This window comes from Notothenia coriiceps, unplaced genomic scaffold (genome assembly GCF_000735185.1).
Source record: "Notothenia coriiceps isolate Sejong01 unplaced genomic scaffold, NC01 NC01_scaffold00014738, whole genome shotgun sequence".
NCBI classification, from domain to species: Eukaryota; Metazoa; Chordata; class Actinopteri; order Perciformes; family Nototheniidae; genus Notothenia; species Notothenia coriiceps.
In genome coordinates this window covers 345,546-372,925 of record NW_011347439.1, presented here as the reverse complement: position 1 = coordinate 372,925, position 27,380 = coordinate 345,546, and the positions used below count along the sequence as shown (strand labels likewise).

The 27,380-nt window shown below is 39.8% G+C and overlaps 2 protein-coding genes across 2 annotated transcripts; both read right to left on the bottom strand.

Moving 5' to 3' along the window:
- Positions 1-10,330: 10,330 nt before the first annotated feature.
- On the bottom strand, positions 10,331-17,908 carry sanbr (SANT and BTB domain regulator of CSR; the record flags this gene model as incomplete). The annotated part of the gene is made up of 14 exons (XM_010774833.1): positions 17,212-17,908; positions 15,674-15,825; positions 15,355-15,526; positions 14,407-14,503; positions 13,970-14,208; positions 13,754-13,812; positions 13,244-13,404; positions 12,410-12,496; positions 12,189-12,299; positions 11,953-12,076; positions 11,660-11,812; positions 10,647-10,789; positions 10,461-10,557; positions 10,331-10,363 (listed from the first exon to the last, which is right to left on the bottom strand). Coding segments are annotated over exons 2-14 (1,626 nt in total), but the record flags the coding sequence as incomplete, so codon positions are not given.
- A 1,460-nt stretch (positions 17,909-19,368) lies between these two features.
- On the bottom strand, positions 19,369-24,412 carry pex13 (peroxisomal biogenesis factor 13). Its single transcript, XM_010774832.1, has 4 exons — positions 24,240-24,412; positions 22,505-23,220; positions 21,500-21,622; positions 19,369-20,425 (listed from the first exon to the last, which is right to left on the bottom strand). Exons 1-4 carry the CDS (start codon positions 24,311-24,313, stop codon positions 20,061-20,063), a joined length of 1,278 nt encoding a protein of 425 aa, XP_010773134.1. The 5' UTR covers positions 24,314-24,412; the 3' UTR covers positions 19,369-20,060.
- Positions 24,413-27,380: the final 2,968 nt, after the last annotated feature.

Here is a 27,380-nt window from a genome sequence, read left to right as displayed (position 1 = left end):
ACAAGAATAATGTCAGAAAGATGTGTAACATTTTAAAGTTGGAATGAGGTTTCTGAGTGAAAGTATGAAGGAACAGTTAGCAGTTGAAGTCGAATGAAGATATTTCAAGTCTGAAGAGTTTCTCCATTGACTTTAATGTTAAAAATGTGATTAATTATGGGATGGAATTATGAAAGTTATGAATGAGAAAAGTAAGCTTTCAGCGTCTCCATCAGAAGGAAAAGAATAGGCTGAGACAGTGTGACCACGTCATTAGTCTGCTGCTCTAATTATGTCAATTGGAGTTATGACATCATCGTGTTCCATGACACAGGTGTTTATATTTGAGCTAACGACGTGTCCAGAGATCAAAGGTTTCCATGGTGATTAGTGAGTGGAAAGCATTTTCATTGTTCTGAATGAGAGATAAACCTCTTACATGTGAACGTTTTGTTGAAGAACCGTAACAGATATCGGTGAAATTTCAAAGCGTGAAGCATGTCAAGGAACTTGAGCATCTGAAGTGTGCTTTTTGTGTGCTTTCGGGTTAATAATGTGGCCTTTTTGGCAGATTAACTAAAGGTGTGCGGCTGCTGTGGTGGGGAAAGGTGAGGCTGAATTTACAATTGAGTTTAATAGAGACATGTTGAAAGTTTTTGTCACTTCATGTCAAGAGGCATTTTGTTTAATTATTTTGCTTAATTTATTTCTATCTTTCAAGCTACGAGATGTTTTCCTACGTTTGTCATGAAAAATTATGTCTCAGGAATGTAGGGTTTGGGAATTATGGCAGGTTTAAAAGAAAATATGAAGGCAAAATTAAATCTGTCCTCCACTCTAGCTGTGACATCACGCACTCTAAAATCTGAAGAAGGCCTCTTTACCAAGGTCTGAACAATGTTTAATATCTGTAAAAGTAAGAATCAGATTTAAAAGTTGTATTACACGAATAATGTCAGAAAGATGTGTGACACATTAAAGTTGGAATAAGGTTTCTGAGTGAAAGTATGAAGGAGCAGTTAGCAGTTGAAGACTGAAGAGTTCTCCATTGACTTCCATGTTAAAAATGGGATGTATTATGGGATGTATCTCTGTAATTATGAAAGTTATGAATGATAAAAGTAATAGCCATTGATTCCCGACCGAGCTGAACGTTTTGATGTTTGAACGGAGTTTCTGCGATGTTCAATGTGGGAGAGAAAGCAGCGCAAAATAACCCGGCGGAATAATAAAGAATTTTGTGCGTAGCATAACAGATAGTTGGAATGCTGTGTCAGCATTCCAACTAAATTACAATTATGTCAAAAATAATACTGAGTAATAGTACTTAGTTATATTCCCCAACAAAAATCATGTCGGCTGCATTTGGCTGATGGGGTTTGAACGACATGCTGCTGCCAGACTGTAAATACTACCATGTACTACAGCATTACTGAGGCCACAGGGAGGACACACTGGTCACAGAGCGGCGTAGTGGCTGCAGTTGAACCCACCAGATGATTACAGAGAGGGGGGGGTGGTTGTGATGGAGGGAGATTCGCTGCTGCAGGCGTGGGCAGCTGAGCTTGAGCTGCAGACGGAAACTCGCTCTGAGTCTCGTCTCCGGCTGCTCCGACGGCTCGGCACGCCACAGCACATCAGCATCATCTGAGAGATCTGCTGCACATGTCTATCCTCAGCGTAAAATGACTGCATGGGTTTACATGTGTGTGCACTGTGTGTTAAGGCTGATGTTCTGTCTTTATTGACCCCTCCTTTTACTTGTCTTACTCTATGCATTATGTATGGTTGCTAAAATAAATGTTCTGCGTGCATAGCCACTAGTATTGTTTTTATAGTTATGGCTCGCAAGTAATTGTCCAGCAGTCAAGCTTCTGTTCAATTGAAATGAAACAAGCCTTAGCATTTAGCCTGTGTGACTGGAATGGAGAATGTAAACAAATAAAGTACATTTTCAAAGCATAAAAAGCAGATCTAGGTTGTTTTACATTGTCTTTCTTTGTCAGGTAACACTGGAGTCAGTGGCCATGACTTGTGAAACAAGGTTAGATATTTTTGACACAATTGTTTCCTGGTTATGAATTAAAAATGGAATATAATTTGCTGCGTTTATTGCCACGTGTTGTTGTTGTTACAGTTAGGCCCCTGGCAGTATATAGCAGCTACAGTAAACATTTTCAGCATCTCGAATCCTGTAGTAAGACAGAACGAATATAAAGAAGAGCAAAGCTAAACATGTGGCGGAGCAAAACAGTGGCAGTGTTCACTGTTTGCTTTGTCAGCACCTTTTTAAAGCTTCACAGACGGCAGCTGCCTCGAGCGAGACTACATTCCAGGTAGACGTCTGACCAAGACAAAACACTTTAGCGGATAAATCCTATAATTGTACTCAGTACATTAGTAGTTGGACATTGTTTAATGTTGTATACTATTGTATTGAAGATTGAGGATTAGAAACATTTTCTGTAAATATTAGACCCTATCTATATCGAGAAATGTAAAAATACAGAAAGAAGTTGAGTTAGTTTGACTTCAGAGGAAAATGAAATTGCCTTATTAGTTGGTCTTTAATGCTTTTTGCAAACATTGGAGCAAAGCTTGCAAGCTAGTTCAGGTAGCAATGTTTTTTGCTGAAAAGGACTACACTTGTATCTCTCAATAACGATTGTGTAAAGTATTCTTTTCAGCACCTTGTCTAAATGTGTCTGGACATCTGTGCCCATGTCTTAACGTCAGTGACTTACCGACCTCTTCTCCTCCTTTACCTAAACATCCAACCTGATTGTAAGTGTACTTGTCTACGAATCTGAACAGCTCAACATGTTAAGGATAATTTAATCTCATTGGACGATAGAAGTTTGTGCAACAACATGTGCTGAAAGTCCCATTTTGCTTATGAAGAGACGGTAGAAGTTTTGGATGAGTTTAGAAGACAAATCTTGCATCTTAAGGAAAGAAGCTTAGTATCAACACTGCTACATGTTGAATATTAACAGTGTTTTAGGGTCTGTTTGCTGAGCATCTTTCTGCTGAAGGACAACCCGCGCTGTGATTTCAGTCCGTGCCGTCCTCGGTGTGGAACCGCTGATCAAAATCTCATTTTCGAAATCCCTCTGTTGGTGCGTGCACCACTTCTGCTCTCCTGTTATTTTTTGCCCCGGCATTCGCATTTTTTTAAATTTCCACTTCCATTGTGTTCCAGTATGATAAATCAAACAGTGTTACATTTTTTAGGGAAGCCATAGTAGCAGCATTTATGTTAACCGTAAAACCCCCTCTTATTTACGGCAGTTTCCCTCATGCTTTATGTGCGGTCCTTTTGTCCTCATGTGTCACTTTGTACAGTGGGAGCCTGTAAACTGTCACTATGTATTTACATGAATTCAACCAAGACAAATTCCTCCATTTTACTCCATGATGAAAGTGGTTCTGGGTCTGCTTTCCGAGCATTAGAGCGTGGTACTCTCAAATGCATGCACTCAATACAGTGGATTATGCAATCTCTGCTACTATATGGGCAGTATACTGTTGAAAAAGCACTTAAGACCTAAAGTAAACAAACTAATACTGTGATGGAAAACTATGCCATTACAAGAAAAAAGTCCTGCAGTCACACTTCTGCTTCAGTGAAATCAAACAAGCCTTAGCATTCAGCCTGTGTGACTTTAAAATGAAAAATAGACACAAATGAAAAGTGACCTTTCGAAGCAAAAATGTACTAGTCGCTAATGTTTGGTACCTTTTTAGCTAGCGGATGCTGGACCTAATTCAGTGTTTTTTTATTTTTTGTATTGATTAAGCATTTACCAGATCGATATTTGGTTTAAAACAAGTTAGTTTGACACGTTTGTTTCCTGAATGAATATTCATTAAATACTCACGATTTCTTATATTAAGACACAAAAATAAGTAAAGTAATGTCGTTTTTATAAGTTGTTGCTTTACGTGACTTTTAGGCTGCGCTTATGTTTCCAGGATAATCTTAACTCGGAAATGATGATAAACACAGTAGAATGTGAGTCATCCGAACAGTTGAGACTTTTTGTCCTTCTTCTCGTTAGCTTGCATATTTAGATGTTATAATTTCACAATGATTCCAATAAAGTGAATCAGACTTCCTTTATTAGTCCCACAGAGGGGACATTTACGTTGTTACAGCAGAGAAAGAGCCAAAGACAGCTTAATGTTACATAATGTTACATGCATAAAAAAGTATTAAAGTAAAAAAACAACAACACAGACTATAACACCCCTTGCTGTTAAATACCAATCAACTATGTGCAATATGTGCTATTTGTGCAATATATACATATGCCGTTAATAACTGTGCAATATATACCTGGTAGCTAAATCCTAAGAACTGTTATAGGATGTATATTTTGTAAATTGTTTAACTTTTAATTTGATTATACAACAACTTTTTTTTTTTACTTTAATACTTTTTGTATGCATGTAACATTATGTAACATTAAGCTGTCTTTGGCTCTTTCTCTGCTGTAACAATGCACATTTCCTCTCTGTGGGACTAATAAAGGTAAACTAAAGGTCCCAGTGGGAACTAAGTGCTGGGAACTAAGTACGGCAAAGTACTTGGTGTGAAAAGCGGCTAATGCTTTCAAATGCCAACAATACAATGTACAACATATAATGAGAGCAGGCATTATACTGCAGCAATTTCAACCCAAGAAATAATCTATAGTGATTCAGAGCCACGTTTAGGTATTAGCATATAGAAAAACACTTGAATGAATCCGCACTTGAAGTGTAGATGTTTTTTTACACAAAAGCAAGTAAAGCAGTTGCCCTGGAGGGAAGTCAAGTGATCAGGACTCAGAATAAACTGTGAATTAAGTATACGCTTTGTATGAATCCTATATGAGTCAGTGTTGTTTGGTTTCTTTCACACAGAGGAATGAATGGATGAATAAAAGAGTGGAGGAAGGGGGGGGGGGTTGTACAGACGGCTGGAGGCCTCCGGGTTAAAAGCTATTTCAAAGTCACTTTTTATTTGTAATGGTCCCTTCAAAGAGCCGGGTCGATCCCGATCAGTGACTACTGTATGCGCTGTGCCTCTGCTGTGCCGCTCTCTGCCCTTTCAAACATTTGATTTTATTTTTAGAGCAGTGCAGCAGGAGCACCCGTAACTGTGTTTGCTTTCATTCAGCATCGATGGGGCCTGAATTATTTAGGAAGAGTGCATGCTCAGAAGTAAAGGTTTTAATATCATAATCAAAGCTAGCTCTAACAGTTTGGACAAAACAGGAATGGACATTTCAATAAACAGTATCATAAAATGCTTATCGACCACTAGAACAGAAGTTTAATCACTTTATTAATAACTGGCATTGAGATGAAAAATAACAAAGTAGACGTTTTAAGTTAAAGCAAAAAAAGTGATGTTTTTTCACGATATGATTAGATTTAACCTTATTTAGTTAGTGTTTAACCAAAAGTGCAAAAGACGGGCAGTAAAGCACAGTGTCATTTCTATGTATAGTATAATATGACGGATATGAAAACTATATACAGTAAAAACTGTTCTAATAAGTATAATCACTATTAGCACTAGTATAAATATTAAATACACCTTGGAAGTACAGTAGCAGAAATATACAGTAGACACTATACAGTAGTATAAATACACTATAGACCACACTTTGGATATGACATATTTAAAATATGTCCAATATCAATTCTAGTATTGAAATTTACGTACATGTACAGTTATAACCCTTCCAAGTCCAAGTTTATCTTGCAATTATCTCCCAGACCATCCTGACTCAGCCACTAAACATAACTTTTTTAAACTTTAAAATGTACCCTGAGGAAGTAGTTTCCCCCCTAAGCTTAATTTTCACCAGACAGACATATGCTAAACGTGTATAGTTCTTGTTGCATCGATCCCCTGAAGGAGAAATTCTCCTTCATCTCCCGCCTACACGCGAAGGTCAAAACAAATCTGAAGGCTCTAGAGTAAAAACCCTGCAGCTGCTGGACATTCAGATGCATTTGAAGATGATTCCTGCAAAACCAAGGCAGGGCTAGTGGTGCGATCACATTGTGCCGGGTTAGATATGAACTCCCACTTGGGAATAACAAGTACAAAGGGAAGCTGTGGGAATATTTTGTAGCTCCAGTAAGTTCCCATTGGAGTCATTAACTTAATCACAACACTGACTGAGTGCTAATTGTGTTTGTGTGCATAAAAAAACAAAGCCAGCTATGTTGTGATGCATGTTATCTAATATGTGTTTAATGTCTCCTCTCTGCAGGATGGACCAAGTTTGCACGGTTGACTCGGGCGCTCACCAACAACCGCAACACGCTGCCGAAGCCTCCGCCCATAGACCATCATGAAGTCAGCCACAAACCGTCCAGACTGGCGGAGGTGAGCACTCACTTACTTACTGCCATACCCCTCAAACTGTACACTATACTAAGGTTGTTTTGTTTTTGGCTGCTGTCTTGAAGCAGTTTGCAAGAAATATCAATGTACTGTAACCATAGAAACCATTTTTAATCATGCCAACTTGCCAGTTCTCTCTCTCAAGTGAGAGTGGAAGGGGTGCTATCATGCTTTTTGGGGTTTTCCCTTTCCTCTAGTGCAGGGGTGCCCAATACGTCGATCGGTAGTGTGGGTAGATCGCATGGCATTGAAAAATATTTTTTTCAAGTTAGCCTATCGTCCATCCTTACTATGGCATTTGCCACTCGATTGACGCACAGGTAAGCCAGTCTCAGTTGTATTGTGCCATACGGGTTCATGCAGTTATGAGGGGGCCTCACCTCCTCATCTGAAGCGCAAATGCGGCGCAATTTGCGACTTTCAGGAAAAGTCACAAACTGGGAGACTAGAATATTTTATTGAAAAAAAGTTACATACAATCAAGAAACAGCTGCGGGTAAAATGTACCCGTTGGTGGTTCTAGTGTTAAAATGTCATCATTCTGCTCACTAGTTTTACAGCGTCCGCTAATCAGTCTTGTTGATCAGAAGCCTCTAGAAATCTTCAACAAAGAGAAATAACATCCTAAACTTGTGGGATTAAACTCAAAACTTGACTTTAGTGCTCCTTCAAAAAGACACCAGCAGCGCTTTGTTGTGTTACTTATATGCTGTTGATGCTGCAGGCCGCTCCATGGACAAACCTCAGCAAACACAAACTGCATATATGCCGCCGTGGCACACTCCGCTCTCAACATTATTTGTGCACAAATAAACCCTCATATAAATCATTAAGTACTGCAAACAAAGCGTTTTCTTAAAGCAGCCACACACCATTGCATTAATAGACGGGCACACGCATGCAAAGTGTTGTCACATGACCATGGCCTCAATGCAACCATCCCCCTTCTTCTTCGCTCACACTCACACGCTAACTTCCCCAGAACTGCAGCGGTTTGATACGGTGAGCGGCGAGTTCCTGTGGACTGCGGGGTGTCATTAATATTTCATGTTGGGTGGGGAGACAGACGCAGGGTGTGTGATTGTGACTGCTCCTAGACATTTAGAAAACGGATTTCAGGGTGGGGAGAGAAGATGGCTCATGTTTTATTTTCTCTAGTGAAGCCCACCGATCTGGTTTATTCATGAGAGTTTCAGGTGTGCATTTCAGAAATATGTAAGGTGGTGTGTGTGTCGTGTCATGTCTGTCTTGTGTGTGTGTGTCTTGTGTTTGTCTGCGCTGAAATACGTTTGGGTCTTTATTCTAGAATCTAGGACTACAAATTTCTGGTGCTTACATTTAGAAAATAAAATAGTTGTTATCTGTGAGTCCACCAACTTGATGGACATCCTAAATCACAAGGGTACTGCTTTTATGCAATAAAACAATAGCAATCAAATAAAAAAACTACTGCAAACGAAATCAAAGTGGCAATACAAGTACAGTAGCACGGTATTTCATTGTTTTTAACTTATATAGCTAATAGTGATTATAATACACTAAAACTATAGAAAGTACTGCACTGTTGAGTAAGTCTTCTTCCAACGCTGGATTTTTGGAGTTACTTAAAAGTCAAGCTGATTTTTGAATGTTTTCTTACTTCTGCACTACATATAAAGTTTTACTTTGGCCCTTCAAAGGAAACAGAAAGTCACGTAGGAAGTTGTGCAAGTAAAGAAAGACAGAAGGATGGAAGAGAAAGTGAAATAATAAGCTCGGGAGAGGAGAGTTAAAAGGCAAGAAGGAAGTCATGTTGCCAGAAGAATAAAGTAAGTTACAAGCTAATACTCTCTATTTGCACTAAATAGATTTAGCAGGTGATCCAATTTGCTCTGCAGCCTGAAAGGCACAGCTGGCGTCTTCCGTCTAGTGTCGCAGAGTTTTTCCCTCCCCTCACAATGCTGCTGTGTTTCTATTTAGCAGTGTCATTCTTTAGCGGCGCTGCGGCTCTTGACCAGGGGTCGTTCGATTGGCAGCTCTGATGAGGAGGAGTAGATGAGATGCAGTGATTCAAAGCTCTGCGGGTCTGCCTTATTACTTTAAAGTCCCACTGGGAGGGCTAACTGAGGCTAACTTCTCTGAATGTGATGGAAGCACTTCCATGTTTCTTATGTGTAGCTAATTGATCAATATGTCAAGAGTAAAACATTAAGTGACTTCTTATTTAGCTTCTGCTATAGATCCAAAGTGAATAGATTGGTGCCGGAATGAGTCTTAAAACACAGAAATTAGTGAGCATTTTACAATTTCCACTTACCTTGTCTCTAAGTTAGCATGTTTTTGATTAAACGCCTGAAATAAGGTCTGTGGATATCACAGATTTTCCCATGTTGCTTGACAACATAAAGGACGTCAGTAAACGCCCCCTTCGTGATTGTTCAAAGCCATAAAAACAGGGAACGCTAACAAGTGGCTAAATAAATTGTACAGCAGTCGAACTGATGTAACGGGTACTGTAGAAGTACATGTATTTGTGAACGTTTTGAATACTTCTTATCAGGAGGAGACATGTCTGGAGCCAAGCACTCTGCACTAGGGACAGAACTTTCAGTATCTAGTCATGGAAGTGGATTCATTTTCTAAGCTTAAGTTAAATACCGGGGACAATGAAAGACAACCAAAGTTAGTTGGGCAGAGGCTGTGTCCCTTCTGTGTCTCAGCAAATGGCTTGGTCAATTCTCCAGCCCTAACTTCCAATACACCTTCAGTGCTGCATTACTTATTGATCCCTTATCTGACTGTGGTTGTTTCAGGTGAGAAACCGACCTTAGCTCTGAAATACCAGCAGTCTGACTGTCCCCTATATTAATAAATCCATGACGCTGTCCGTGGTGCTGAAGTACCAGAAGGTCTTTTGAATGTGACTTTCTTTGAGTCTCCTGTCAATTTCTTGGGAGTAGTTTTGAGAGTGTAAAGAGTCAGTGATTTAAGATGTTTTATAGAAGAATTGTCTGTAGTGGAAATATAAATATTACCAGTAGCACTAGATGAAACAGCAGCAGAAGTAGTATTGATATTATTGGCAGTAGTTTCAATATCAGTATTCAAAGCAGTATGACCAGTACATTATTAGCAGTAGTATAAACAATATATATATATATATATATATATATATAAGCATTATAAATAATATTATTACNTGATCACAAGAACGGTGAGCAAAATCCCAGAACCACACGGGGGGACCTAGACTGATGGTAGCCTTTGTTACTTTGGTCCCAGCTCTCTGCAGGTCATTGACTAGGTCCCCCCGTGTGGTTCTGGGATTTTGCTCACCGTTCTTGTGATCATTTTGACCCCACGGGGTGAGATCTTGAGTGGAGCCCCAGATCGAGGGAGATTATCAGTGGTCTTGTATGTCTTCCATTTTCTAATAATTGCTCCCACAGTTGATTTCTTCACACCAAGCTGCTTACCTATTGCAGATTCAGTCTTCCCAGCCTGGTGCAGGTCTACAATTTTGTTTCTGGTGTCCTTTGACAGCTCTTTGGTCTTAGCCATAGTGGAGTTTGGAGTATGACTGTTTGAGGTTGTGGACAGGTGTCTTTTATACTGATAACGAGTTCAAACAGGTGCCATTAATACAGTTAACAAGTGGAGGACAGAGGAGGCTCTTAAAGAAGAAGTTACAGGTCTGTGAGAGCCAGAAATCTTGTTTGTTTGTAGGTGATCAAATACTTATTTTACCGAGGAATTTACCAATGAATTCATTAAAAATCCTACAATGTGTATTTCTGGATTCTTTCCCCCCATTCTGTCTCTCATAGTTGAAGTGTACCTAGGAGGAAAATTACAGGCCTCTCTCATCTTTTTAAGTCGGAGAACTTGCACTAAATACTTTTTTGCCCCACTGTACATGTAAGAATATAAGCAGATGTAATGAAAGAAGTGAAGAAAAAGTCCTACCAGTTGCAGACTCCAGTTTTTCAAAAGGGAAAACTGGTTGAGAAAATAAAGAAGCTTAAGTCAGAACCAGAAACATAACATTCTGGTAGAAGAGAAGCATCAGAATAGCAACACACTGAGAGAGACTCACGGTGCAGCCCTCCCCCTTCAGGCGTCCCAGCAGTGTGGGCTCCAACAGAACATCACAGTCCGGAACCTTCTCTGTACCGGAGGGACTCTCCTCAGGACTAACACACATGCAAACACAAAAACATGCATTCAGAACCTCTCACAACAACTGCTCCTGTGAAATAGTATCAAACACACTCCGGCTCACCCCTCTGGAGTGGGGGTGCTGCACACACACACGGCGTCTCGGTGCAGCAGCAGGTCGTTCAGGACTCGGGTCTGAGCGAAGGTCGCCTCGTCACAGTCCTCTTCATCAGGGACGTTCACGATGTGGTCCCGCATCTTACAGCCCTACACAGGAACACATTCACGCTGTGACTGAACTCCTCAACACACAGTTTGAAATATGTATTGGCAACAAATATGTAGAGTAAACCTAAGGTTGGGGTCGGCCAGGGAAGCCTCTGGGTGTCTGGAGTGTCTAATAAAAAAGCTGGGAACTGTTTGTAAATGTATGTAACAATAGAAAAGTTGTATGATATCAAAACACACGCTTGACCCCCCAACTCTTAAACTTCACATTGCGCTTTTTGCTCTTTGCTCACAGCGAAGGTGGGCGCAAAGCCTTGCAGGGAAAGCATTTAGTTAGTTATAATTCTGTGGTTACATTGGCTGCTTGCCCCTGGTGTTTAATATGGCTGTAATCTCATTGGTTGCATGAAAGATCAGTGAGAATGGAGGTCAAAGTTGAAATAATTAGAACTTTGAGTGCAGTCATTGGCGACAACTTCAAGGGCACTGCTTATGACAAATATGAGCACAGAGCACAGAGCTGTTTTACTGCTGGTCATGTGAAGGCAGCTGATTGGGTTAGCAGGGCTGCGCTAGCTCCTCTGCTTGGGACTCTGGTGTTAGTGTTGGACATTGTAAATGGTGGATTCGTATCGATTTCTATCTTAGTGGTCAAACACATATGTGTTCATACACAGCACCGTACACCGTGAAACGTAGTGGCTGCATTAACACATTCTAGTATTTTATGAGCAGTGGGCAGCCACTGTAACAAACCCGGGGCACGGCGGCAGTGCCCAGGAGGGGAACTGGCACCTCGTAAAATAACTGTGTGTGTGTGTGTGTGTGTGTGTGTGTGTGTGTGTGTGTGTGTGTGTGTGTGTGTGTGTGTGTGTGTGTGTGTGTGTGTGTGTGTGTGTGTGTCCATACCTTTGGCATACCCGAGGGGTCGAAGCGGAGCACCCTCTGGTTGCAGCAGGGGTAGATTCCTGCACCATGCCACCCTTTCTCAGTGGCCATCCCAGGGTACAGCACAGTGTCCGGGTGGTACTTGCATTGGGTCAGGTCTGCACACACAAACACCTACAGACACGCACAGACGCGCGCGTGCACACACACACACACACACACACACACACACACACACACACACACACACACACACAGCTTTAGCTGGGGATGAATACAGTCAAAAGTATGTGTCCTTCCATGCATCCACTCACCTGTTGGCACCGGGAGCAGGGCAGGTAGTTGATGGTTCCCCAGATCCTCCAGTATACCAGGACCCAGGACTTGAGCTCCTCATACAGGACACTGATGTATTCATGCACATCCCAGCTCTTCTGTCTGAAAACACACACACATGGATACACTGTGTTTTAGAGTGAATGGGATATTTCTGTTTATCTTCAGCTGAACAAACAAGGAGCTACATGAATCTGTTTCTTTGCTGTATTACTTAGTGTGTGAATAGATGATCTCTCCTCGAGAATCAATGTTGATTTTCCCAGGAACACAAGAAATGTTCCTCTCTGTGTCTTTGGTCAGCGTCTTCAGGCAGAGACCACACCTGGGAATGAGCACACACATAAATGTTCAACAGTGAGACTGGTAAAAGAAGACGCGACTAAATCCTTTAATAAAAGGGAAAGCTAGGTGGAACAGAGGCGAGCTGCTCACCGGTACAGGGTCGAGGCGTTTCCAGGGGAGTCTCTGTTCTGGCAGTTGGGATCGAAGAGACGCTCAATTTTCTTCTGAAACAATTTACTTTGGGAAGGAAATAAAAAAAAAGCAAAATAAGTACAAGCATCTACTTATGTAAATTAATCCAGAGAATGTTTGAGGATTACTTATTGTTTTTAGATAGTTTGAAGCTTCAAAGCTTTATTCATAACGTTTACATTTGTAATTTGAACTCTTTGTATTTGCATGTGTATTCATTCTGTTTAAAGGAGGTATTTCTGAACCGTGACAGATTAAGATTAAGTTACACTAATATAATAATAAATATAGTATTTATAGGACTAGATTCCAGTGGTGCCTGGTGGGGTAGTGACCAGCTTGTGTGATCCAAACATGCCAAAATAAAAAATAAAAGATCGAGCTAATAATTTCCACAATTAACATGTTTTTACAGTATTTTTCAATCCATATTTGTTGCCATTAAGCCTTTCCAAAATAAAAGGTTTTACAGCGGTTTGCTTTCCTGCTTGCTGCACCTATATTAAAAGGGGCAGCAGCAGTTTAACACTACCATAAAAAACAATAAAAAAATCTGTTTTGGCTCTTATACAATTATTGAATATATTAAGTTGTACCACAAAAACAATCATATAATGTAACTGAATTAACTTGGTGTTCCTTCAAGATGTCATTACGTTAATACTCATTTAATGTTATGAATCACTTTATTCAATTTAAGGAATTGATTGGATGATTGACTTTTAATGGTGACAGTATAATAAAATATGACAACAGAAATGTGAAGCCTCGAATGCTCTCCCATATTGGTACCTTTTGAACTTGTCTTTTTTGTCCCGGATGTCGTCGGCCTCGTTGTGGTTGAAGAGCTCTGCGATGCGGGTTGCCAGGTTGCTGTTGATGCAGTTCATGTTGCAGGGCGTAGCCACGATGGAGCTCATGTGTTTGTGGCAGTACTGGATGCACTCCTCCACCTGAACATGGACACACATAAACCACATTTGGAGACTTTTCCAGAAATAAGTCATTTAATTTAAATGACCCTAGAAATATAGTGATTAAGCCCTACTTTGTAATTGTTAGAATGTTATCTTTAAATACAGCATGGGTATAAAAATGTACAGCAAACTGTCTAAATAAATGTTGGGGCTAAATAACGTCCATGCAACATCAATTTAACAAAGCTCTATATAAGGGCCTTCTGCTTTAAGAGAGAGATTACCTATCATCAGTTCTGAACATCTCAATAAGTCTGTTTTACACTTCAAAACAAAAGGCCGAAGCACATCACCACAGCAAGCAATGGCACGTCACAACACTTACTAACGTATCCATCTTCAAGAACTCGGAGGAGATCAGGATTGAGATCACATTGCTGGGCTCTGTAACCGACAAACACTACATGACCAACCAAGCAAACCCCAAAACAAACACTAACACAGAACACACAGCCAGTGACCCACCAAAAACACAACACAGCTATTCCCATGTGTAACAATGTCATATTGATTATGTTGTTGTAGTTTGTCGGGGATTTACCGAGGCGGGGTTTGTCCCGGTTCCCCTCTCCCGCAGAGTTCCTCCTGACGTAGTTCATGAGCCAGTCGAAGATCTGCACGTCACAGTGGACCGAGATGTCCACCTCCTCCCACCTCTGGGCGTCCACAGACAAATACTCAGCAAAGTAACGCATCTCTTTGACTAGAAGATCTCTGGGGCATGTGAAGTCCTGTTTCAGGTTCTTGGTCTCATCACACACATGGATCACCATGTTGGGGCTAGATATGGGACGAAAGGAATACTTTGTGTCAGAAGTATCACTGCATGTTTCTGATAATCATGATAACATGCTGGAAAAGCGTTAAAATGTAACTGAAATATAGTGGAATGAAATATGTCTGGGTAGGACACACTCATTCAATCTTATATTAATGGACATTCATTTGAAAGGAAAAACAACAATCTTCAATACTTACTCTCGTGGTTTCTGAGGCTTGTCTTCCTCCTCTGCTGAGACTCGTCTTTCTTTCTTCTCCATGGCACCAACCCTTCCTGTGGCCGCTGATTTTGAGCCTGTTGACACCAAAAGGAAAAATGTAAATAAAGTCACACACAGTAACAAATTGTGTCTTTTTTTACTTTGCTGTTTAATATTTATAATAAGCGTTATGTATGGGTTTGGTTTCTCCTCAATTTGCATGTTAAACTTAACTAAACTGACATTTGTGTTTTGGAAAGTCCAGTATAAAAAGGGGGGAAATTAAAAGTATGATTTTTACTCATTCTTTATGGAAAATCAGCCCACAGATGGCCAATTTCTGGTTAAAACTGTCATTTTTGGCCAATAAGGGATCCAGCATCCTCAATAACCCCCAAAACCACTCCAACATTGTCCAAATCGGCCAAGTCATATTTTAACTATTGTTTACATAGGCTATAATGCCATTCACTTCTATGAACGCAACTTATGCTAATTGTGCAAATTGCCCAACATACAAGTTAGCATCCGGCAGTTTCTATGTGCTGGGGACCCGTACTATACATTTCTAACATCACATTTTGGTGTACTCAACATTTCCGGGTTTACTATGCTGGCCACTGGCCTGTAGTGTTTGAAGCTGTTCATTCATGATAGTTTTAAATGTGTCAAACTGCAAAATCATACTTTAAGTGGGTTAGGAATTATATATATATATTTTTTTCTTTATCATGTTTATTTTGTTTAATCTTTTATTATTACTAGGTACCAACATGTATGTTTTTTGGGTCTTTTGTTTGTACTGCATTGTTTATTATTGCTCTAGCATTTTATACAAGGGTTCAGCCTCTTACGTTTTGATGGTATACTTGACTATCTGGACATGTGTGTGTTTCAATTTCAATAAACAAAGTGATGTATTGTACTCAGGATGTCACTAACGGACCTGTCACTTTGCTGCTGCTCTGGCTGCTTCCTGTCTCCACCACCTCCCCAGCCTCCAGCAGCGTGGGGGGGCCGTCTGAAGGGGAGGTGCTTCCTTCTGTCAGGGCATTACACTGGTTGTCCACGTGAGGAAACCCCCCGGTGGTCTTCAGCTCCTCAAAGCGACAGGCACACTGCAAGATCACACAAGAGACACAGTATTATTTCTTACCAACAACACACCTAACGTCACTAAACGGTGGAATGATTGATGGATGGGAGGGGACAGATGGAGGGGCAGATGGATGGAAGCAATGATAGTTACCCAGCATTCCAGTTACCTCCTTGGAAGTGAATCCTGGAACCAGCTTGGCAACATTGTCCCAGTTTATGGGCTGGGGCACCCCCCACAGAGAGCCCAGCACCATGTCCAAAACCAGGACGTTGTTGTCATAAGGAAAGTTGTTGTTATCCGAGGAGAAGCGTCTCATCTCTGCAGAGGCAGAGAGATGAGAAATAAAAGGCAGTAAGTCAACGATGAATGCCTAAAGCTGCTTGATGATTGCATTTTATATTTTCTTATCATTATGGAGCATGGGGAATGGCCACTGTAAAACACCACATAGTACAGCTGCAGTACATTTGGACAATGTCTTTTTTCAATTACGCTGTTTACTCTGAAATACTTTCCAAAGGAAATCAAATGAATTCCAGATATAAAACCACTAACAATAAAGGTTAAGTGCTGGACAAAATCCAACCAATGCTCTTTCCATTTTTTAATGACATTAACTGTAAATTACCAAGGTGTATTGGTACATGTGAATGTTTACTGGTGAATTGTAGTATTTATAAAATGTGCTTTTGTATTTCTTTTACATTTATTCTCAACTTGTATTATTCATAGAAATATATTCTTAGTGTTAATTACAATTTCATCACCTTTAATGATAATTTATTGACTTTTAAGGTATTTTGTTTGGTCACAAAATCACATACGAGGAATTTGCTTTAGTATAATAAGAAGAAGAAGAAGAAGAAGAAGAAGAAGAAGAAGAAGAAGAATACATAGAAAAACTAAATAATCTTAAAATAGTACTGTTATAACAGCTATTTTAACAACCATTTTAAGACTATCCTAACAAATTAAAAATAAAGACAATATTTACACAAAATAAAATGAAGTGATAAACTAAGTACAGTGAAATATAATAAAATATGACAAATACTATATGCCATATTTAAAGTGGAGAGCTGTGCTCATTTAAAAGTGGTGTAAAAATTAAATTGTGTTAAATTGCAATACTAATTCATTAATTCAAAATAAGTCAATATTTTTAAAAGGTTTACATTATTTTGAGAATGCTTCTCATTATTTTGATTAACAAATCATTAGTTTAAAAATAAATAGAAATATTTTAAGAAAGTTTCTTATAACTTTGATAGAGTGGAAAGTTTCCATTATAATGATTTACGGGATATTTTTTATTTATTCATCACTAGGGTAAGTTTTGAAATGGGCTCCATACTAATGAGTCCTTCACTAGAAACCAAAGTTGCTACGATGTTCTACCATTGAACACATCGTAGGTCGTAACAGACTGAAGGGTCTGCAGAGGTTAACCAAAGATAATGATAGCAGCCAAAGATGTTCGCACTTTACATACATTTTCTGATTCAGACGAATGTAATAAATCCATTTTATGCAAAAGAGAAACTTCGTAATTTCAGTGGAGTAACGTTAGTGATGCTAGTGCAGGCCGAGTCCCTCTGTCCGCCCCCTCCTGCATCAACATCACATGATTATAGGTCAAATTCATTCAGCTGGTTCTCTACAAACATTTCAAACGCTAAGAATGGTTAGATATAGTGAACATACTTATCTTGGAGAGGGATTTTCTTCCCCGTTGTCTCGTACAGTGCAGTAGGAGTCGGTGCCTGTCTCATGTCATGGTGTGTGGATGATGCTGATGCTGCAGTGCTCTCCTACCGGCTAACTGCAGCTACTGCTGCTAATGCTAGCTCACTTTGAGGGACCTGCTGCCTTCAAGTACTCCTAGTAAATGCCTAGTCACAAACTCCAGTGATACAGTCAGTCGCATATATTTTCGTTCATCTTTTTATTACAGATTATGCTCTAAAAACCACCCCTGGTGATAGCATATATTGCAATGTTATGATCAATTTTGCGGTATTTATTCATATAAATGGTTATGCTCACTTTCATAGAAGTGATTTAAAGTTATGCGGTCAAAGGAAAAACATTTTTTTTAAAGTATATTTTGCCAAATTACTATTTCCGACTTCAACAAAAATACCTTTGAGCTCAGTGTCACCCATGAAAGCATCACTTCCAATACTTCATGAAGGCAGCATTGGCTTCAAGCAACTAGCATATCGGCTAGCTAGGTAACTTTATGTAGCTTCCCATCAGACGTTTGTAAATGTTTAAGCCCCTAGCTCAGTAGCACAGGGAAAAGTTACCGACCGGCTGCACTGTCTAAATCTGAACTTTGCAGTAAAGTCAAGAAACATTTTACTCAAATAAACGATGTTAAATTAGTCCTGTTTTTCGCTGCGTCCCTACGCCGCAGCTTCATACTATTGCCCTGATGTCGCACTGCAGCAGGTGAGGCGTCCTGTTGCTTAGAGACAGAGGCCGTACATGGATTATTTTTGTCCTCAACATTTTCCAAAAACGTAATAAATTCACATGGAAAAATGTAATACTAGCAGTATTAGTAAAATGAAACCTAGAAAAAAACAAAAAGCTATCTTGCTATCTTGGCCATGTCTGTGGTGAAACCATAGAGTGAAACCCTGTTATTACTAATGAAACTCACTTCATAATCCAACTACACTGAACAAAAATATAAACGCAACACTTTTTTTTTTGCTCCCATTTTTCATGAGATGAACTCAAAGATCTTAAACATTTTCTACATACACAAAATAACCATTTCTCTCAAATATTGTTCACAAATCTGAAAAAATCTGTGATAGTGAGCACTTCTCCTTTGCCGAGATAATCCATCCCACCTCACAGGTGTGGCATNAAAATGGGCTTTACATAGTTTCCAAAAAAACACAATATTCTCACTCACCTCCTCCAAGCAACACATGCCTTTTCTTTCTGCAGCTCACTCCTTCTCTGTCCACTGAATCAACATGAGATTATTCAGTAAACTATTGCATGCTGATCATATTTGTTCATACACTGAACAAAAATATAAACGCAACACTTTTGTTTTTGCTCCCATTTTTCATGAGATGAACTCAAAGATCTAAAACATTTTCTACATACACAAAATAACCATTTCTCTCAAATATTGTTCACAAATCTGAAAAAATCTGTGATAGTGAGCACTTCTCCTTTGCCGAGAAAATCCATCCCACCTCACAGGTGTGGCCTATCAAGATGCTGATTAGACAGCATGATTATTGCACAGGTGTGCCTTAGGCTGGCCACAATAACAGGCCACTCTGAAACGTGCAGTTTTGCTTTATTGGGGGGGTCCGAAAACCAGTCAGTATCTGGGTTAGGGTTAGGGTAATTTTGTGAATCGAGTGGCCTGTGTTCGTCGTCCATAACATACGCCTGCCCATACCATAACCCCACCACCACCATGGGCCACTCGATTCACAACATTACCCTAACCCTAACCCTAACCCTCACACCAGTTACTGACTGGTTTTCAAACCCCCCAGACCCCCCCAATAAAGCAAAAATGCAGGTTTCAGAGTGGCCTTTTATTGTGGCCAGCCTAAGGCACACACACCTGTGCAATAATCATGCTGTCTAATCAGCATCTTGATATGCCACACCTGTGAGGTGGGATGGATTATCTCGGCAAAGGAGANAATATATCATTAGTAGCTACACTGAACAAAAATATAAACGCAACACTTTTAAAATGTTTTAGATCTTTGAGTTCATCTCATGAAAAATGGGAGCAAAAACAAAAGTGTTGCGTTTATATTTTTGTTCAGTGTAGCTACTAATGATATATTAAGCCATTACACAAGGAGCCCAACATGATTTTCTTAAATATTTATTTTCAAAATAATTATATCAAGTATTTACAAAATTACTTTCTGGACCAACCAAAATCTGAAAATGTGCAAATGTAGCCCCCTTCTCATTCTGAATAACCCAATCACATTTGCTTCACAAATAAGACTATGTGGAGAACTCTACTACATGTAGGGGCAAACAACAAATAACATTATTATGGCATCAAATAAAAGACCTTGGCTTTGTCCTTACAGCGTCAGTATACAGATGATGAATCAGTGCACCACATTAACTTAAACATTGAACTAATTCATGTTAATGAACAATTTCAACATATTAAATACAAAATCCGACATTATCATTAGTACAGTTGTGTATCCTAATTAGCGAATACACAGAACCTTTTTTCTTGTACAAGCTCTGAATGAAGATATGTAAGGATTACCTCATTCCAGACACACTTGTTCTAAACAGTACAACAGGAAACCATTTAGTTTATCATCAGGTCCAGATTGTGTTTCATCTAATTTGAATAATTATAGATTTGTAGTACAACTTGATCAATTCTTAATTAGGACTATGCTGTTTCCCCTAAGATCTCCTGTCAGCTCATTGTTAGTCAGGCTTCAGACTGAAACACAAATACTGAATGAGCCAACCCATAATAATCACACATAACCTTGCATAAAGAGAACTGCATACATGCACACACATCACAGGTCCGTCTTCTCAGGGATGTTTAGCACTATCGAGGGCATACTGGAGTTGGATGTTCCCACACTAAAGGGAGTGGGGGTTTCTCTGTACACTAAATCTAGCAGGGCCTCTTGAGAAACAGGGGCGGAGGCTGAGCCGAGACCCGGTGGAAAGCCTGGGGCATGACTTGGCTGTTGGTGAGAAGAAAGCGATGTTACTGAAGCCTGTGTGGTGCCTTGCTGGACCTGAGCAAGCCTCTCCATCTCTGCATGCTTCAAGCCTCTCCTCTTCCCCAGGACCTTGACGTAGTTGGCTGGGACGAGTCCTGTGGTCTGGCCATCAAAGCTGGCCAGCAGCCAGCCACGGACCTTGGGCTGTTGCTCTAAACACAGGGTAGAATACAAGGTCACAATCTGAGCTCATCAACATCAAACACACACACCAAGCATTTTCTTTAGAGAAATCTTGAATTTTTACACAAAATGCCTTTCATGATCACTTCCTCCAAGGAGGTTTTATATTTTGCCTCGGTTTGTTGGTCTCAGCAGAATTACAGAAAAACTACTTGCAGAAACCTTGGTTTAGCATAGCCTAAGGAAGAACATGTTGGAGATCTTAATCAAGGGGGATGGAAGCACAAAATCATTTTCACTTTTGCTAACATTGCAAGGTAGGCCGTGCTGCATTCATGTGGTGTCAAAGAAATCTGACAAATGGGTACCAGAATGGGAAAATTCACATGAATGCCACCTTAAGTTAGAACAACTTGGAAACAAATACTCATATGTTGTCTAAATGCTCTGAGCAATTCAATACAACACATGTTCTTTGTAGCATCCATATTGTTCCCACATTGCAACATAAGATAAGATGGACTATTTTTAATCCGTCGTGGGGAAATTGTTTCTCTGCATTTGACCCATCCTAGTGTTAGGAGCAGTGTGCTGCCATTTTGAACGGCGCCCGGGGAGCAGTGTAGGTACCGGTGTTGCTCAGGGACACCTCGGTAGCACTTGGTCTTGCCGGGACTTGAACTGGTGACCTTCCAGTTGCCAAGCCAACTCCCTATCGACTTCGCCACCACCGCCCTCATAAAGACATACAAAAACCAGCAACTAACCATTAGAAGAGCAAGTGCCATTTTAATTGACTATTTGTTTGATACTCTTCACTCAAAATACACACTTTTAAAGGCTTTTTGATTGGATATGTCAATTTCAGTTATTTCTATATTCTAGTTTAATGCCAACATAACTTTCACTGCAAATTACTAGAAGTTTATTTTGTTAAAATACAAACAAAATCAAGGAACTTCCAATTCTGTCTTTAAACACTTTTCAAGGATTTATTACATTGACTGTAATGGTCTAGTTTACCATGATGTGATGAATCATTTCTGTAGGAGAGGAACGTGAGGACAGAATACATTCTCCTGTTATTATTAGCGAGCTCTCACCTTTAGGGGCGAGGTTGAGCATGTCTCCGGCCCGCACAGAGATCTCCTCCTCAGACGCAGCAGAGAAGTCATACTCTGCTCTGGCCACCACATGGTCATCCTCCCCATTCGCCCAGTTAGTGGCTAAACAAAGAAACACAAAAAAATTGTTACTTATTATTGTATTAAGAGTAAAAGATAGACTACGTACACCAATATCAGCTTTTCTAGTACAGAATTAATCTTTGGTCAATGAAAAGATGTTTTTTAAAGATATCAAAACATCTTCAACTCTAAGTCTTTGATATTTTCTTGCTACTTTCAAAAACTCAAACAATAACAGAGACGAGTACCTGCCGCAACACTTGCTCTGTCTGTGTGTTTGAGGGAGGGAGAGGGTAAGCTATTACATGTAATGTTTCTGTAAGGATGAGTACGCTTTTTTTCCTCTAGCAGAAAAGTGCTGGTCGGGCGGTGTGGTGTGCAGATCAGATATCAGAGATTTCTAAGTAGAAGAACATAGAGCAGCCGCACAAAAAGGTCAGAGCATTTGAAAAACTACCATGGCACCATGTAGATAAAAAGGAAAATACTAATAATAATTTCGACATTATGTAGCTTCAAAGTTTAAAACTGTACGATAGAACCATTTCATTTGCCTGTAGTCTGCCATATACAGCTGGAGGCCTATTGTTTTGGGGGATTTGGGGGGAATTTATTTTAGTATTAAGTGGTCCTTGGTCTGAAAAAGTTAGAAAACACTGATATAGATAAAGTGTTTCTTAACTGTTGGGCAATGAGACACAGAAATGTTTTCATTCCAAATAATTGGTAAAGCCAGCAGTAATGGTGAACTCAACTGTGCTAGCAGCTGCTTGCTAAGTGTTGGACATTTCTTTACAAACTGAGAGCTGCTGATCTAAAGTGTAAAATAAATTAAGGACAGCTCCTGAGTTAAAGAAAGTATGTGCATACACATTTAAAAGTTCACCATCTCATGTGTAAAATGTGGAATATGAGCCTCACCGCTTTCCTCAGAGCCAGGGTCAGAGCTCAGCAGTTTCCAGATAAGGTAGGGTCCACCCAAAACTACAACAAAGAACAGAAGGATAGGCCAGGACTTCACAGGCTGGCCCTCAATCCCCGCTCCATCCCCTCTGGACACACTTGTAGCAAGGGCATCACTTGAACTGTCTGCCCACAAGTCGTCCACCTCAGCATCTGATCTCCGGCCCAGCAGCCTCTGTAACCGTCGGTAGAAGTAGCGCAAGGTGCGTACCAGAGCGAAGGCTGACAGAACTCTGGTGAGGTGTGAGCGCAGCCGTGTGAGGTGGTTGGCTACGTCCAGCACAGCTCGGAAACTGCTGTACACGGCTGAAAAGGTGGCGTCCAGCATCATGCTGACGGAGCCAAAGGCCTGGACGATGCTCTCGATGGACTGGAAGGCTCCGCGACTGCTTTCCTCCGCCTGCTGCACGAACCGGCTGGGGGCGACCTCTTCCGTGTGAGGGGGGCGGCCGTACCCTCCTCCCATGCCGTAGCCACCACCACCACCATAGCTGTATGGGCTGTAGCCTCCATACATGGAGCCCCCATAGGGGCTGTAAGACGAGGAGTTAAAAGAGCTGTAGGAAGGTCGGTAAGACTGCTGGGCGGAGCGAGGGGGCACCGGGGGAACCATTCTGGTCAGGACGGGACGGCCTACAGGAGCGGGGCCTGGAGCCAAGCCAAAGTTTGCAGATCTGTGTAATGAGACAAGACAAACGGTTAAAAACATTGTCAATTATTTTATTGAAATTACCTAAATTTTTCTTTTTTTTTATCAACATCGTCCACAGGACTAGGGTTGGAACTTTTAGGATTTAAGTCAAATGACAGTGTTGTTGTTGTTATTTGTATCAAACTGAGCTTATATGTTATGTTTGGCAGTATATTGCCTTTAAAGTAATACATGGTTTTGTTGTTGATATTTTTGTTAATCAAGCCCAAGAGTCCATATTATGTATTATTTTGGCTGGATGATTTTTTAACATTTGGTTCCCCTTTTATATGTATTTTCCCATTCCAATTGCAACGTACGTGTAAGTATGTGCATTAATATGATTTATATAATGCTATACATTATTTATGTATTTTATTTAAAAAACATTACAGATACTACTAATGCTTTAGACCTATTACGTTTATTAAAATAAATAGCAGCAAACTTTCACATGTGTGTGATTGATTTGTAAAGACAGTATTTTTTAGATACAAGTAGTTAAGTCAAAGTTATAAAGTATGAAATGAAAATATTCAAGTAAATTACAAGTAGCTCAAATATACTTGAGTAAACGTAGGTTACTTATTCATTGCACCACTGAAAACTACCCAAAGTTGTAAGGGGCAATTCGAAATTATTAAAAGGTTTTAGTTTACATGCTGCGATGCATTTAATGTACAGCGTTTCGATACACACTTTATGTAACTTCAGATAGCAGACACACAACATGGCGTCATTAGGCCTAACTTGTTTGTTAGCTATTAGTAGCACAGGATAGGTTACTTTATTTAAACGGCTATCGTCGGTAAAAATATTTTTGACAAATACTAATTAGATCATTGTTCAGTGTTTTAAACCACCATGTCAAAGTCTCAACTGTTTGGAAGATTGTGCAACAACTTTAGTGTAAACTAGCTGGTTTAAGCTAGCTAACAACAACTGCGAATCAGCTGTAGTTAGTAAACAAAAACCGTGTTAAACTAAGGCTATAGCGTTTACCTGTAATTCATAGGTGCACCCATTGCCCCTGGGATCATCCTTTCCCATGGCTTCTGAGGAGGCTGTGGATCCATGGCAGAATAACTTCCACAAAGTGTAAAAAATATAATGCGAACTCTGTCCCCCTGAAAGACTGTCCCGCTGCCTTCACGTTCCTCCGTAATTTCCTGCTTCGGATCGGATATCGTAACTCATGTGTTTATAGACGTATTCAATAGCCCTAAAGGTACTGGTCAGTGGTCAGTGTATGCTTTGGTGATTGGATTTTCTTTTCGAAAAAGTATATTCAAAAACAAAAAACGACTGGATATTTAATTTTCGTTTTAAAATTGAAAAACCAGAATTGAAATAAAAGGCGTTTTTCTTTATCATGGTCAAAAAGGCGATATTAACTAAACTTAAAGACACGGGATCGTTTCGTTTTCTACTTCTCGAAACAAAAAATAAATCACTAGAAAACAGAAACAAAAAACGTACCGTATTGTTAATATTCTGCTACCGGAAGTTACCTTACAAAATAAGAGCGCAGAAAAGGTCAGAATCCGTGTATCTACGGTCCATTTGTTTTTCTTTATTAAACAAGTAAACGGAAGAGCCAGCGCCGTCTATTATAGGGCTCTGCATATACCATAGGCCTATACCCTACCTTTAACAATCCTGTATGTTTTTCAAACTCGATTAGTTCACCCTCGATGGTTAAACAATGAAATGCACTTTTCATCTTTGTCCAGCAGAGGGCACTGTGATACCTCACAAAACTGTCTGTACTTTAGTATACATATAACATAAATATAACATATATATATATACAGTCTATGAGTTATACATACACATATTGCGGATAAAAGGGTATGTTCTCTGTTGAACAAAGAAGACGGATTTCATTAGTATTTTACATATTGATATTTCGTCACATTGACAGTAGTCAATCTCAAGTGGTTGGCTAAAACAGAAACCGAAGTTTGGATTTCATTATCTACCCAACTGCCCAACCTTCAGGAAGCCGGGATTTAAAACGTTAGCTGAATAAACAGACTACTATTAGGAAGTAAACATTACACACAGACTATGCTCCTATATATTATTCCTCTTCATGATATGATGCTTCTGTTGAAACGTGGCTGTGTTCTGCTTGTTATACTCTAAATAATAACATTACTATAGAGACATGCTTACAAGGATGCATGTTTACAAAATAACTGTAAAATAAGTGATCAATTCAAAAATATTAATAAAATGCATTTAATTGGAAATTCAATACAACTTTACTGTTAAGCAGTGGCGGCGCCAGAGATTTTCTTTCGGGGATGCTGTGGGGTAGCTTGACGTTTCATAGAGGGTGCTCAAACATTTAGGGTTTCCCATTAATGTCCCGGGCGCTACAGTTGCATTTTCTACTGCAACACTCCCCACACGCACATGCATACCCGCGACTGTTACAATGAAGGCTCGATAATCAGCTCACATATAGGAGTAAGCAGGGGTAAAGTGCAATTTTTTTTTACAAGTGGGGGGTGGACCTACCATCCTCTATGGGTGTCCGAGGGGCATGCTCCCTCGGGGAAGATTTTTTTTTTTAAATATTGAACTTAAATGCATCAATCTGGTGCACTTTGAGAGCAAAATCAAGAGATCTATTGATACATCTCTCAACAGTCAACACCCATATGAAACAGAACTGTAAACAGATGTTCTATTTCTTTATGGATATTTTACAAATCACTCCCCTTTTAAACTTTATTCTTGTTTTACTGTCATATAGTATTTCATACCTGTTTTTCATTTATGCTCTTATTTTTTTATATCTATAATGATCATATAAACGTGTGCCTCAGAAATACTTATTTGCATTAATCGTGACCAAACCGTTTTGAGACCCACTGAGATAACTTAGAATAAAGTTAACTATCTAAACACTCAGTATCCTTTAGTTCACCTGAGCTGAGGTTATCTTAGACTCTCAGTCTGACAGGAGAGAGTTCTCCCTCCACCTTGTTGTTGAAAAAGCTCCTTATATCCGTTAGCGTAGCTAGCACCAGATGCTAACCACAACGATCTCCGGTACCAGCGCGTGCTCTCTCTCTCTCGCTCGCTCGCGCACGCACACAAAATGGCTCGTGCCACACACACAGAGCAGAGCTTGAATGAAACACAGAGACCCAGAAGTAGGCTACTTGTACTGGACTGTAGCATATTATTTTCGAATCAATCCTTTTTCAAATTATGAATTTCACACATAAAAAGATAATACATACATTTTGGGGAGGATGTTTTTAGGGGTGCTATGGCTTCCTCGGGGGGTTTGGCACCTCCTTAGCATCCCCCTGCTCCGCCCACTTGCCTGGCTGTTAAGCTGTTACTTAAAATTTAAATAGGCTTTATTTAATTTAAAAATACACTACTATTATTTCATTAATACACATGTATTTATACTTTGAAGGTTTAGGGTATAAGTAAAGAATTGGAGAAACCAGCTTCGAGCTGCGGCTCTTGGAATTTGAAATACGCAGCCGAAAAAAACCTGCCCCTTCCTTCCAGACTTCTCTGACAGGAGCCCCTCCTCCACACACAACAAACGCGCACATGACCGAATGAGGGCACCGAGATAAAGTTTGTGCACATATGGAAGGCTGACAGGACAGGTAGGCGCATCCGTTTCATTTAGCTGGGCGGCTAAAATGAGTCGTGCTTTTTACCAGTACGGTTCCACAGATGATTTTTTAATGTAATTTATTGTCAAAGATTTAAATATATCAGTTGCTATCGATGACCGTCAGGTCTCCCTCATGAATATACAAAAGGTTTCTGAAGTGTAACCCGACCAATGAAATATTGGAAGTAGGTATATATGATATATAGGGGTCTAGGACTGTCTACTGTGGACATTTCAGTTGACCAGGAGCTTATTTAGGCCTTGCAGTTCCAAAAGCATTTAGTTTCAAACTAAAGATTATTCTAAGCAGGTTGTTGTATATTCAATATAAATATTGTTGCATTTCATAAAGAAAACGTGGGTGTGTGCCTAAAAGGGGACTTTTAAGGGATGGGGTGGGGACTTTTTTGAGATGAAAGTAACTAAATACATTACTCAAGTACTGTACTTGATACAATTGATGGGGTACTTGTACTTTACTTGAGTAT

Coding starts and splice junctions, on each gene's coding strand:
- pex13 (XM_010774832.1), bottom strand. CDS start 24,313: ATGGATCCACAGCCTCCTCAGAAGCCATGGGAAAGGATGATCCCAGGG. Junction 23,221..24,239: donor GGTGCACCTATGAATTACAG/GTAAACGCTATA, acceptor CTCATTACACAG/ATCTGCAAACTTTGGCTTGG. Junction 20,426..21,499: donor GCTCAACCTCGCCCCTAAAG/GTGAGAGCTCGC, acceptor CCCTGTGTTTAG/AGCAACAGCCCAAGGTCCGT.